Below are 14,658 nucleotides of genomic sequence, written 5' to 3'. Positions count from 1 at the left end.
TGCATTGAAAAACTGAAACAGTACTAGTTAAAAATTCACCACAAAAAACTATTTTATCCAATGAAAATTCAATTTGTTAGTTTGAAAACTCAGTACAATAGCTCATGTACCTGGGCAATTTGGTCACTACACTATAAAAACCTGGCATTTGGGGGTGCAAAAGAAGTGCAGGTGCAGTTCAGTGTGTCAGTGGCCTGTCAACATGAATTACGGGCTAAAATATGCAGCAGCACCACCTAGTTGGACTCTGATCAGTGTAGTACTCACGTTTAGCACCATATGCATTCAGGAATGTTTGCACCGTATTCCTGAGTTGAGGGCATACATTTCTAAACATATACACCCCTAAACATGAGTACCTCTCAGAACAGCATAAAGCCACTTTTAGCCTGTCATTGATTTTGATAGGCTGCACCTGTCTCTTCCTTTCACCCAAAAATGCTGCATTTTTATACTCTATGGCAGGGCTGTCTTAATGCATGGGCACCCCTGGGGCCTTAGGTGCATGGAGGGCCCATGATAATCTTGCATTACATCATACTTTCTAACTGTCCTGGATATACCGGGACAGTCAATCTTTTTACTAAGCTGTCCTGGCATGGCCTGGACCTGCACTGTGCCCTCCTGATCCCAGTATTGTGCCCTCCTAACTCCCTGTGTACTGTGCCCTTCTGTTCCCCCCCATACTGTGCCCTTTGTGTTGCTTAGTCTTTGATTTATGGGATGTTTTCAGATTGTTTGAAATACATTTTTTTTAGGTACTAATAAATATATGTTTAATTCTATCAATTAACGATACTTTATTTCTTGAGAGTAGGTGTGTAAATTGGAGCAGTGCTATTAACATGGGCCTGCTGTATGGGCCAAACTGGTAATGCTTTATGAGCCATAAAGGAAAAGTATTGGTGAAAAAAAGCACTTGTAGGTTTATCCTATCATTTTCTGCTCTTGAATGTTTTTTGTAGTACATGTAATAAGGACATGAAGAGTGTGTCCTTTACCTGCATTCACAGTGCTGTAAATTGTCCCTCTTTCTCATCTCAGAATATTGGGATTTATGAGATTTATCGTAATCTGTGGTTTTAGATGTTCATGATACAGAAAGATGTGCCTAGGCCCTGAAACTATTCACATTCATCCTTGTCCTACAAACAGCTTGCCTAGGCCCTGAAACTATTCACATCCATCCTTGTCCTACAAACAGCTTGCAGTCTACTAATACACACCTAATAGAATAGCTGACCAACCTATCACTGTATTTGTGGATTATCGGTGGAGTACCTATGACTTTCGCATTGCTTTTCTAAAGCGTACATTAGTAAAGAAGAAATACAAGCCCCGGAACTTACCCATATCCCAACGACAAGGACAAAAACAAAATAAAGCACGACCACAACAATATCCGCTGTCTCAAGCCTGGCATGTTGAGGGTCGCTGTCTGGAGCTGCAGTGCCGTTGTCCATGACTCTCGAAGAAATGAAGACTACATCTGTTAAAGAAGAATTACTTATCTACTCTTTGTTTACTAACCAGCTGTTAATGGCTAACAAGCGTTATCACCATGCTGACAGTTATCTAACAATTATTGATTAGTTTTACACATCCATCAGCCATCATTCACATGAACATACTTGAGTTAACTAGAGGAAGAATCAAGTAAATATTATGTTAGGTCATGGTGTCAGTCACACACTTGCCAACTCCATGCTATGTGTAAAGTTGGATATACACTGATAGACTTTTGTACTTTTGTACGATCGTATAAAAAAATCTATTATTTACAACACATTCGATAATGCCTTCAGAGACATGGAGAATGGTTTTTTGTCTGCTTTTAACATTCACTTTTGGAATGGATGGCAGTTCCCAAATGAAACCCACATTCACTTTTGGAATTTTGCTCATTTGAAAAAGAAAACGTCATCCTATTTCAAATGGAAAATTGAACACAATGAAAATTACTGAATGAAATTCTACTGGTGTATGCCCAGCATAAGGTCAGGTTCACACTAGAAATGCACAGGAATGTGGTTCATGTTTTTGTGGGATTTCTGCGGGATTCCTCAAGTAACTCGCACAGGAATTAGGTGCCATTCCTGTGCGAATTACATGCGATGTCCCGCACAACATAGAGTGAACCCAGGCTCAATAAGACAAGATGGCAAAAAAAAGAAAAAAACAGTTAGAGGTTTTCTCCCTTCTGTACACTATCCAAAATATAAAAATGATGGCTTTAGATTAAAGGAACCTGGCAGTCTGCCCATTGTGACTGATGTACTTTGTCCTTTTGATTTTTGTACTTGTTCTTACTGCTGTACTTCTGCTTCCATCACATTTGTCCGTGTTCAGCGCAGCTCATTATAACAAACATCCTAATAGAACATGTAAGAAGGAATTTTGGATGTGTAAGTGTGAATGGGTTACATAAAAGACGACCGCAGATGGGAAGGTTGAAGCCCCTTGGAATCATGCCAATGAAATAATGTTTTACCATTTTACATTCACTTCTAGGAATTTACACATTCAAAAACAAAAAAAATTCATCCTATTTCAAATGGAAAATCAAATAAAATGAAAATTACTGAATGCAATTCTACTGGTGTATGCCCAGCATAAGGGTTGGTTCACACTAGAAATGCACAGGAACGTGGTCCGTGATTTTGTGGGATTCCTGTGCGTTCCCCGTAGTGTGATTTAGCAGCCCACGCACAAACAGTGAATCAGTATGCAAACAGTGAAACCACGCACAAACAGTGAAACCACGCACAAACAGTGAAACTACGCACAAACAGTGAAACCACGCACAAACAGTGAATCAGTGCACAAACAGTGAAACTACACACAAACAGTGAAACTACGCACAAACAGTGAATCAGTGCACAAACAGTGAAACTACGCACAAACAGTGAAACCACGCACAAACAGTGAATCAGTGCACAAACAAGTGAAACCACGCGCAAACAGTGAATCAGTACGCAAACAGTGAAACCACGCACAAACAGTGAAACTATGCACAAACAGTGAATCAGTACGGAAACAGTGAAACCACGCACAAACAGTGAATCTGTACGCAAACAGTGAAACCACGCACAAACAGTGAATCAGTGCACAAACAGTGAAACCACGCACAAACAGTGAATCAGTGCACAAACAGTGAAACCACGCACAAACAGTGAAACCACGCACAAACAGTGAATCAGTGCAGAAACAGTGAAACCACGCACAAACAGTGAATCAGTGCACAAACAGTGAAACCACGCACAAACAGTGAAACCACGCACAAACAGTGAATCAGTGCACAAACAGTGAATCAGTGCACAAACAGTGAAACCACGCACAAACAGTAGAGCATGCACAACTTTTGATAAAATGTGCCACACCAAATCGCATAGTACTGCAGTATTTTACGTTTTGCAATCTATGTGTCCTGATGGTGACATGTAAATACATGAAAGGGCATGTGCCACATTAAAGTGAACTGACAGTACTGCTGGCCATAGATGATATGATTTTCTTTTCTTCCACCATGGGTGGAAGGAAAGATAATTGCTTGATTCCTCCATCAACACATTAACTCTAGGTGCACACCTATGCGGATTTCAGTACATTTTCCAGTTTGCAGAAACACACTACAGTCCATTTACTATGATTTCCTATAGATCTGGTTCACATCTGTGCATTTTGAGCCAGTGTGTTTTTTTTTTTAACCACCTCCCGCCCGCCATATAGTACAATGACGGGCGCAAGGTGGTTCTCTCATTCTGGGAGGACGTCATATGACGTCGTCCCATTCTAACTGTAAATCACTTATTTACAAAATTTTATAACAAAAACTAAGAAAAAACTTTTTTTTTTTTCAAAATTTTCAGTGCTTTTTGGTTTGTTTAAGAAAAAAAAAACCCAGAGGTGATTAAATACCTCCAAAATAAAGCTCTGTCTGTCACAAAAAAATTATAAAAATGTCATATGAGTACAGTGTTGCTTGACCGCGCAATTGTCATTCAAAGTGTGACAGCGCTGAAAGCTGGAAATTGGCCTGGGCAGGAAGGGGTATAAGTGCCCTGTAGTCTAGTGGTTAAAGAGTCAGGATTTCTGTTTCTGCAGCAGATTGCATTTTGTGTGTAATAGACTTCAATGAAACCGCATCAAAAACACATGTAAATGCATTTTTGGTATGTTTCCTGCACAATAACAGACACCTCCCCCCAGCAACATTAAGCACATCCCAAAAAATGGAGGTTGAGAACAATAGAAGGTCATTTTTGGATTTATGAACACATACTTGAACCTTGAATGGAATTTATTCTTAGGGCTAGTCCACACCAGAATTGCAAAGGAATGCTTTTTGTGTTCCTCTGTGATTCCCCTACAGTGCGATTTCGCAGCCCGCTCATTTGAATGGGCTATAAATCGCACCAGAATGCACAAAATGTAGTGCATGCAATACTTTTGAAAAACATGCCGCACCAAATGGTATGGTACGGTGTTACTATGCTGTGTTTGTGATCTGCGTTTGTGGTGCTGTTAACATTTTAATGGCACCTGCAGCAGATTGCTTTATGAATGCGGTGCGGGGAATGCACACAGAACATGCCTTTCCTGCACTGTGTTCTGGTATGAAGCGGCCCTTAGGGCCAGTTTACCCTGCGTGAAGTCCAGTGTGGTTTTTTCTTTCTACATCAAAAACACATGAAAAGTAGGTTATATTGTTTTCAAATGGAATAGTTCACACCACTGCAGTCAGTTTCAGGGAATTCCAGTTGCAAAACATAAATTAGAACATGCTACATTATTCCTGCACTGGACTTTACTGGAAAGTGGTAAAAAGCATAAAAAATGCATCAGAATGCATCAAAGCTCCTCAAAGACACACTAGACACCAGTACAGTAAAAAGAAAAGAAGGCAAAAAAAAGCATTTAAAATGCATCAGGAAATGCATAAAAAAAAAAACAAAACAGCAGCGGAACGCATCAAAAATGCATTAAAATCATGCATGGAAAAACAGATCTGGAGTGCACTTTTGTGGTGTGAAATCAGAATTTAGTGTCACTGTTGCAGGCAAAAGCTTTCAGTGGTGACATTTGCTCTAAAGTAAAGAGATTTTGCTCAATTTTGAGAGATTTCTTCTCAATTTCTGTTGTATTTCCAGGACAAGAAAGAGAAATTCCTTCAGACCCAGTTCTTACCAATGCGGTGCAGGAAATGCTATGAATTCTGTGCGCACCGCATTGCAATCGAAGCACGTTCATGCGATCTGGTGCGGGTGGCGATGATAAATGAATGACACCCCAAAACAGATCGCAAGATGAGATTGCCAGAAATCGCATCATGTAGGTGAGAACACGGATTTAAAAAAGGTGCGGATTTAAAAAAGGCTCCTGCACCTTTCTGGTGCGGAAGCAATGCGTTTTGAGCCATACAAAGTGTATGGCTCAAATCGCAGACATTTACATGTGATTTGGTGAGATTACTGTGCGAATATAAAGCAAGATGGCAAAAAAAAGAAAAAACTGCTAGGGGTTGTAACCCTTCCCTACACTGCCCAAAATATAAAAATGATAGCTTTAGATAAAAGGCAACCCATTGTGACTGATGTACAGTACTTTAAAGTTTGCAACTTATGATTTTTGTACTTGTTCTTACTGCTGCTTCCATCACTTTCTTCCGTGTTCAGCACAACACATTATAACAAACATCCTAATAGAACGGGGAAGAAGGAATTCTGGATGTATAAGTGTGAATGAGTTACATAAAAGACAACCGCAGGTGGGAAGTATGAAGCCCCTTGGAATCATGCCAATGAGATAATAATTTACTAGATAGTTAATTAACTATCCTTTAAACTGTCAGCACCATGGTGGGCGACAATTTAGCTGATAAATTAGAATGTCAAACCTAAAAACAAACTCACTGCGTGTCCTTGAGGCTGCTTTCAAATATTCAAATTATAATCAGCAGTATATCCTGTAGCAGTATTAAACCCAAAAGCAAACATTTTTTAAATTGCAGTTTACCAATCATTATATTGTATGTGTTGGCTGCATTCCTTTTCTTTTTTGTTAGGCTTTTTTTCCTTCATTTTCACCTGGTGATCCAGTCAGGAAAGCTGGTCATAGATGGATTTCAAAGGAAAATTCTTTGGAAAAGTCTTTGGAAAATTTGCATGAAAAATCTCAGAACATTCTAAAGTTCTTCAAAAGATTATGTTTGCTTTTACCTTTTGATTTTGGAATGATCAGACTTTACTGAACAAAACCCACATAAGCTGTTAGAAATGTGTTCGTTCAAGACAAATTGTCCATCCTGCTCCTTTGAATTTGCTTGTCACTGCAGTAGAAAATGAATGTCGATTTGACCCAGTAATGATATTGGCAGGCCAGTGGCTAAATGGTCAGCACTAGGATTGTTGGTTTGAATCCCAACCAAGGCACCACCTGTCTAGAGTCTGCATGCTCTCCCTGTGCCTGCAGGGGTTTGTGAAGAATATATTTTAAAAATATATATTTTTTTAATATATATATTTTTAAATATATTCTTCAGATTTTTTTTTAACATACAAAAAAGTAATTTTAACATATGTTTTTAGATATATTTGTAAATGCATTCCAAAAATGTAGATTTGTATTTTTAAAGACATACAGTATATTTGAAGTGTATTTTTAAAAATATTTTTTATATATTTTGTAATAAAAACACATTTCAACATGTAGTATATATATATATATATATATATATATATATATATAAAAATATATTGAATATGGCTAAAATTGTAGCATTTCAAATATATGTCAATATATTTGGGAAGAATATTTTTAAAATATATTTCAAATATATTTTTCTTCCATGTGGGAAGTATCTGCCTATATTTCTCACCATTGCGGACACCATTGATCGGGCATCATGAGGACTGCAGACAAATTGGTCGGCCAAGAAACACCCTGCTGAGTCCCTTCAAAAACTGTGTGTACTAGCACTGTGTGCATCTAAAAGAATTGATGCTGATTTGAAGTCAAAGGGTAGTCACCAAATATTTTGTTTTTGTTTACATTTTTCTTTTGTTTCACTTTGCATTTTATAAATTGCTAAAAATTAAACTATTAAAATATATTTTTGAAAGCATTCCTACTTTACAGCATTTCTTTACACCTGCCTAAAACTTTGGCACAGTACTGTTTATGTTGACCATGTACCACCACAAGTTGTAGTTTTCTGGACACCGGACACTACTTTCTTCTTATACAAGAAACAATCTTAAGGCTCTATCTGAAAGGCAGCAACCCAAGCCCCAAGAGGGTCCACCTCCATCCACCATTGCACCCAACCTACGAGAATATATCTCTTCCACTTTGCACACATCCATCCATGACCAGTTAGTCCAGTGCAGTTTCCAGCACAAACTTACCCAAATCAGTGTTAGTAATTGGCAGAAATAGGGCTTATAGGAAAGTCATTATCTTGCTACTCTTCAAAAGACTGACAAAACATCCTCTCTACTGCAATTAGCCAATGTCTCATTGAAGAGTTAAGCTGCCTGTGGATAGTGCCAAGCACACAGGTGATCATCCTGGGTCTAAGGAGGAATGTCAGTGCATGAAGTATGAAGTGGGGCAGCACAGTGGCTAAATGGTTAGCACTTCCGCCTGGCAGCACTAGAGTCGCTGGTTCGAATCCCAACCCCGGCACCACATGCCTAGAGTTTGCATGTTCTCCCTCTGACTGCATGGGTTTCCTCCGGGAACTCCAGTTTCCTACCACACTACAAAAACGTGCTGGTAGATTAGTTGGCTCCTGTCTAAATTGGCCCTAGTATGTATATGTATGAATGTGAGTTAGGGACTTAGAGGGTTAACTCCTTGAGGGTTAGGGACTGATGTGAATGTACAATATATATGTAACGTGCTGGGTAAATTGACGGCACTATATAAGTAACTGAAATAAATAAATACATTTGAAACAGAACACTGAGTATTAGGCTTGCGCCTTTGGTGCTTTCAGGGGCTGTAGTCGAGGGCTCCCTATTCCTTATAGGTTGTGAACCACCACTGGTCTAGGCAATCAGTCAGTCTTGCAATGAGAGTGAAAGGAACAGTAAAGTACAATCACTATGCAGAAATGTTAAGGAAAAGCACAGCATGAAACTGCAACAAATAAACTTGTTTATATATATTTATGGAATTGCTAACTATATATTTAAAAAAAGCATTTTAAAATCAGGTAACCAAGAATGAACAAAGTAGTTAGATTAAACCGATGATATTTAAGACAAAACTATAGAGCTGCTTTAAAATAACTTACTTTGGTCCATGCTGGAACTCCCCTCAATCAAAATGATGAATTAGGACCCTTGTAAAGCGCACAACGCATGTTTGTTGCTGTAAATGAGACGGTCTCCCCTGGGGACATGCTCTGCTGGAAGATTAATACACACACCTCTTCTGGGTATTCTGCATTTCCTCTAAACTGATTTTCTTAATGAAGCTTATGCTGCCAACATGGCAAACAAACGGATTGCATATTTAGTGCTTACAGGCTTGAGATGAATGCATTCCAAAATAGATTTTAAAGAGAAATTTATGCTTTTTGATTTGTCTAATTTTAACTATCATCATTTAATTTTACAGCATAATTAGTCCTGCGGTGTAGTTTTTGCCATAAATATTTTGCTTATATCCCCAATCAGTGCCAATGACACCTGGATAGGGAGCAAAGCTCCAAGGGCTATTTAAAAGAAAATTACTGGAAAGGCCCCACTATTATTTATATTTCTTTGAAAACCAGTAGCCAGGAATACAGTGATTTTACGTGTTGTCTCCTCTGTGTGACCTCCAAGATAAGAAGGAAGGAAGGTAATAAGGGCCATCAGCCAAGCTGAACTTGTCATCAAAGAGACATCTGTCCATGTATAGGACATGCAACATTTCCCTGATGTATTCATCTTCCCCTGAACTGGCAAAACTCTATAGGACTGTAACTTACTGCACTAATACTGATTGCAGGATGTTAATTAACCAGGAGATGGTTTTTATCTGCGGTTCAGTTATTCAGACTTGAAAAGCCTTGTTGAGCCTTGTTGAGCTTGTGTGCTGATAACAGAACTTCTGCACTCAGATAAAGAGTCACCAGACTACATTTCCCAGAAGAGCTGGCAAAGGGGCGGGAGCGTATACTGCATATTGAGAAGCCCGGGAACTTTACAGGAAGGAAGTGGATGGTGAGAGGCGGAGGACGTGTGTGTGGGGAAGACCATGCAGGACTCAGAGAACCCAGACTAGATCGGGCCAAATCGCATAGAGGGAAAGAGACTGCAGACCACTGGTATCTCTGATGAGCAGGACAATCAGTCCTGCAAGCAGGCAGATCGTAGTGCTGAATGCAAGAGAACATGGAGCCCCCCCAACAGAGAGACCACTGCTCAATACTACAGATCAGGTGAGAGGGTTCCATAGCCCAGATCATCAGAAGTTGCAAGTGACTGTGTTATTTTCAGCTGTTAAGTTCAGTACACCTTACACCACAGTTTATCACATTAAGACACAGACTGCCTAATCCATTCAGTACTGCGGCCTACTGATTAGTGTCTCCTTTTTATTCTGAAACCGCAGGACTGTGGTGTCAGGGAGCGAGGAGCCAGACACACAAGGAGTTGCAACTAAAGGTAGGTTTATTTACACAGAAACAAGGCAAGAGTCTATGCAAGTCCGACAGCAACAGCGGATGACTTGGTAGGACAGAAGTTCTCCTGCCGAGGTCGTCTTCCAGGATAATCGAGTCGAGAACCAGTGGGAATCGTAGCCAAAGCCGGGGTCAGAAGCCAGGAAGAATGGTCGCCAGAGCCGGGGTTAGAAGCCAAAAGGAGTCTTTGCCAAAGCCGAATCAGTGTCCAGGAGAGCAACGAGTGAACTAAACAGGAGCTTGCTCCTGTGCAACAGACATGACACGAATGCAATGGACAGCTTCAAACAGCAGACTTAAATGTGATAAGCCGCCACCTCCTGGGAGGAGCCGCAGAGGGCTGAAAGCATAAAGGATCCCACAATGCTTTGCAGACACCTAAGATGGATGCCAGCACATGGAGAAGCACAAGCCCTGAGGAAAGGTAGGACCTTGACATCGGGCTACAACACATGCTCCCTGCAGACAGGATTACACTTAGTATCTCATTTTAAGCCTCTTCCAGCTCCAAAGGAACTTGCTTCACCAGACTAGGTCACCATCCTTAGGGGTTCATACTCTGCTGAAGTGTGTTTCCACCCCTTACGTCAACTTTAGCAAGTTCTTGCATTCATCTTTTGTGTTAAAGAGACCTTACTCAGTTTCAACACCACTCTAAGGGGAATTTGTTTGTTGCTGTACCATCCTGAGGAAATCTTGCTTTTACACAAAAAAAGGATCTTAACCTTGATGTGCACCAACTAGGGCCCCATCAAGCATGCAGAAGACATGACACCATTATCGCTTATAGAAATTAATTTCAAGAGTTAAAACCAGTTCCCAGCTATTGAGAACCCAAAAGTGAGTTAACCTGGTATCTTAATAATACACTTCAGCTCACTTGGGTAGAAATATCTCAGAAGCTGAAATCATGTTTAAATTCTGATCCTGTGGGACATTTGGGTTTGCTTAAAGTGATACTGTGCTTTAGTGTTTTGTTAAATTTGTTAGAGTATTTAATTTTTATGCACATCTATAGTCATTCTTTTTTGGCTTGCATTCCCTATACTCTGACCTCAATACAATCAGAATATTTGTTCACCTTAAACTTTATTTTATGGTTCAAAGCCAGGAGTTCTCCTGGGCAAGGTTTCATGGTGGTGTCAGCAGGGGCTGTACTTCCAAAACAGAACAGAGAACCCAAAATGCTCAACGGCTCTTAAGGATTTAGTGCTATATGATTATTGACTTATAGTCTTTGCCAGGTTTCTAAAAACAATAGGAAGCATGCCAAAACAAGCATGACAGGGAAGTTATTGTCTGCTGCCCTGACCATTGGCCTGTCCCTGTTTCCAAAATTGCCTCAGATTTTGTACTGCACTCTGATTGTTGGTCCCTGCTTGGATGCCTTCTGCACAGTTGTGCTGAACGGTAGCAATCTGATAAACCCACCAGGAAAGTCCATCACTCCTTAAGAGGTGCCTTGGGGAAGATTGGGAAAAAGCAGTGATGAGCTCCGCTGCATTCAGACTAGGATCTATTCCCATGTGTATGAGCCCAACAGGAAGATGTCACCTATATGAGACAATCATCTGCCACTGGGGTTCTCCACGGCTGCAAGCTACATGCCCCTTGTATGTTTGGCCCATACAAGTGATTGCTTTCTGGCTGGCTTTCACACATGGGTTCGGATCTTAGTCCTAACACACCCAAGGTCAGCACTAGTTCTCAGTACATAATAGTGTAAAATGTCTTTGTATGCTGTAGCATTACCAGTACTCTTTACTGGAAACACCTGAACTCAGTAATTAGAAGAGATTTCTGGATTTTTGGCCATATATGTAGATGTGATGGTCAAGTGTCTAGAAACATTTGATCTCATAGTGTAAGTCAGGGCTTCCTAACGGAAAAGATATTCTGTCCACTCAGTTCACAGTCACCAGTGGCTATAACCGTTTCGTTCTGGTCCACCACCTTTGTTAGCTAAGTATTTCTGTACTTTGTACTGCCTCTCTTTCTCAGATTAACTTTTTATGTTTCCAATGATGCTATACAGAAGCCTATATGCATATTAAAACAAATTTTTTCCTTCAGTGTTTTGTAAATTTATAAATTGTTTTTCTCTTATATTTACTTAAAACAATTTTAACTAAGGTATTTGTTTATCTATTGATTTATTTACTGGATCTTTTCTTTCTTTGTTAACCATCAGTCACAAGGTATGGTGGGCCCTCTCCCTCACAGAGATTCAACTGTGTGTCACTTATACTGCTGAAACAGGTTGGAGGTTCAGGGTAGGCAGCGGACAATATGAAATTCAGTAGAATCAAACTGCAAGCAAACACCTTTGATTACGAGCAGGCTAAATGCAGTGACCTCATTTTAAAGCCTGTTGCCTGGGACTAGGTAAGGAGTTTGCAGTGTGACCACGCTGCAGTGCAAAGAAGGACCAGTAGACAGTGAGCTTGCAACATGACCATGATAGTGCAGAAAAATGGCCAACAGATGGAGGGGTTGAACATGCAACATGACTATTCTGTGGTGAAGAGGAAGGACCAGTAGATGGTGAGCTTGCAATGTTACCATGACAGTGCAGAAGAATGACCAGCAGATGGAGGAGGTGACCATGCAGAATGATCGTTCTGTAGTGCAGAGGAAGGACCAGTAGAAGGTGGGCTTGCAACTTAATGTTTCTCATTGTATGTTCATGAATAAAGTCACCGTTACAATGATGTCCCTATCACAGTTATGCTGTGGGCTTTTATTACTATGTTGATATTTGTCCATATGCCTTTCAACGGTGGGTAAAGGCTCAAGAAGGTGGCTTCCCTGAGCACTGGCCTCTTCTGCAACACTGGTGGCTTAAAAAGATGGTTCCACACTTTAGGTCCACTTCTGCTGATCTGCACCTATAAAGAAAAAGCAAGCTAGTGTGCACATTAAACAATCAGCCACAATATTATGACCACCCAGCATAACAATTTGACCACCCACCTAATAATAAGGATTCTCCTTTTTCTGCGAAAACAGCTCTGACCCATCGAGGCATGAACTACAGTATACTAGACAAAGCATCACACTGACTCTGCCGGCTTGCCTTCTTCCAACAGTGCATCCTGGTGCCATCTCTTCCCAGGGTAAATGAGGCACAAGCACCCGGTCATGCACATGATGTGGAAAAAATAGGGCCACCTTCTTCCATTGCTCTGTCATCCAGTTCTGATGCTCACGTGCCCATTGTAAGCACTTTTGTCTGTGGACATGGGTAAGCATGGGCACCCTGACTGGTCTGGGGCTACGCAGTTCCATATACAACAAACTGTGATGTCCTGTGTGCTCTGACATCTTTCTATTCGAACCAGCATTAACTTTCTCAGCAATTTTATGTACAGTAGCTCTTCTATTGAACCGGATCACACGGGTTAGCCTTTGTTCCCCACATGCATCAATGGCTGGTTATGACCCTGTTGCCAGTTCACCAGTTTTCCTTCCTTGGAGCACTTTTGGTGGGTCCTGACTACTGCAGACCGGGAACATCCCACAAGAGCTACAGTTTTGTAGTGGTCCTGACCCATTCATCTAGCCATTAAATTTGGCCCTTGTCGAAGTTGCTCAAATCCTTATGCTTGCCCAGTTTTTCAGCTGTCAACAGATTAACTTCACTTGCTGCCTAATATATCCCACCCATTTTCAGGTGCCATTGTAACGAGATGTTATTCACTTTACCTGTCAGTGGTCACATATGGTTGATCAGTGTACAGTTAATTAATAGTCAGTAACGTAACTCTCCATATGTGAAGGTCCCTGCAATATGGACAGATTCTGTGTGAGACAGAATCACTAACTGGCTGATCAGATAAAGGCAGAAAGCCAATAGGGAACACTTCACTCACAGCTGAGCTAAGCGTTTTGGTCATGTTACAGACTTTATTTTTGAGTGTATGGATTTTTTGAATGTTATTGTGGGAGGACCCTGGCTTGAGCATTTTTATTATTTTTAGCCAATGGAAAGCTAGCTACCAGGGGAAAAATGCAATATGCATATTTATGGCCAATTTTCAGGTAATGCACAGTTTTCAGATGCTTCGTCTGAAGTCTATGGGGGCATAAAAAGCAAACAGGCACAACTGAAAATTGAATATGCATTTTGGATGTTAAAGTGTTACTAAACCCCAGACCCTGCATTCACTATATCTGGTCTCCCACAGTACACAAAACATGGAAATGAAATTATTTTAGTAAATATATACTGCTAAATACCTTTTGTCACTAGCAGTATATAGCAGTCTTGTGACCTCTATCAGTGTCCAGCTGAGCACTGGTTAAATCTTGTCCTATGAGGCTCCATAACCCCTGACCCTCTGTCTGGATAGTGCTGATTGGCCCTGTGCTGATCACATGCACTCTTCCAAGAAAGAAAAAAACTCTCTAGCAATACATACCAAATGGAGCATGTGCAGAGTGACTCTTATAACTTTGTACTATCAGCAGAAGGATTAGGAAGAGTAGAAGAAGGGGAAAATCAGAGAAGACAGGATCAAACAGATTTTTTACACTGTAGAGGATTAACCCTTTAAGTTCTGGTTTTACTCTTGTGGGTTTAGTAACACTTTAAGCGTTTTGGAGCTTTGAGCTTCAGGTGTGAATGTTGCTTACTGGCTCATAAGTAAGTACACAAGCTCCTTAGTTTGTGTATCTTAACAGGCACAGCATGGCAAAGAGAAAGACCTAAGGTCAAATTTAATCAAGGTCCTCTTGGAACATGTGAAACAGGTTAGGTTAGCGCTGCTGACCCATAATACATACATATATAATATATAATATAGTACATTTGTCTTCTGCTGTACATCCTAGTGACCATTAGAGGGCAGACAAGCTCCTGTGATTTTGTTATCCAGTATGCAGGTTTTGGCTTGAAAGATGTCAACTTGCTTCCAGTAATAAATTCTTTCTTCATTTTTAATTTGCAAAGCAACAAAGAATTAGCCCTTAGGTGTTGAGAA

At 40.4% G+C, this 14,658-nt stretch overlaps 1 protein-coding gene across 1 annotated transcript in view; it reads right to left on the bottom strand.

The window, feature by feature from the left end:
• The window catches only part of LOC149456838 (sodium/glucose cotransporter 4-like), a 57,462-nt gene extending 55,990 nt beyond the window's left edge, over window positions 1-1,472 (bottom strand). The window contains exon 1 of the mRNA XM_089684443.1: window positions 1,350-1,472. Coding sequence (XP_089540569.1) covers window positions 1,350-1,463 — 114 coding nt within the window. The 5' untranslated portion in view covers window positions 1,464-1,472. The remainder of the gene's footprint in view (window positions 1-1,349) is intronic.
• Window positions 1,473-14,658: the final 13,186 nt, after the last annotated feature.

This window comes from Staurois parvus, unplaced genomic scaffold, assembly GCF_062004578.1.
Source record: "Staurois parvus isolate SC_StPar_1 unplaced genomic scaffold, SC_StPar_1.0 ptg000347l, whole genome shotgun sequence".
Classification (NCBI taxonomy): Eukaryota; Metazoa; Chordata; class Amphibia; order Anura; family Ranidae; genus Staurois; species Staurois parvus.
The sequence above is the reverse complement of the archived record's forward strand: the minus strand, read 5'-3'. Positions and strand labels throughout refer to the sequence as shown.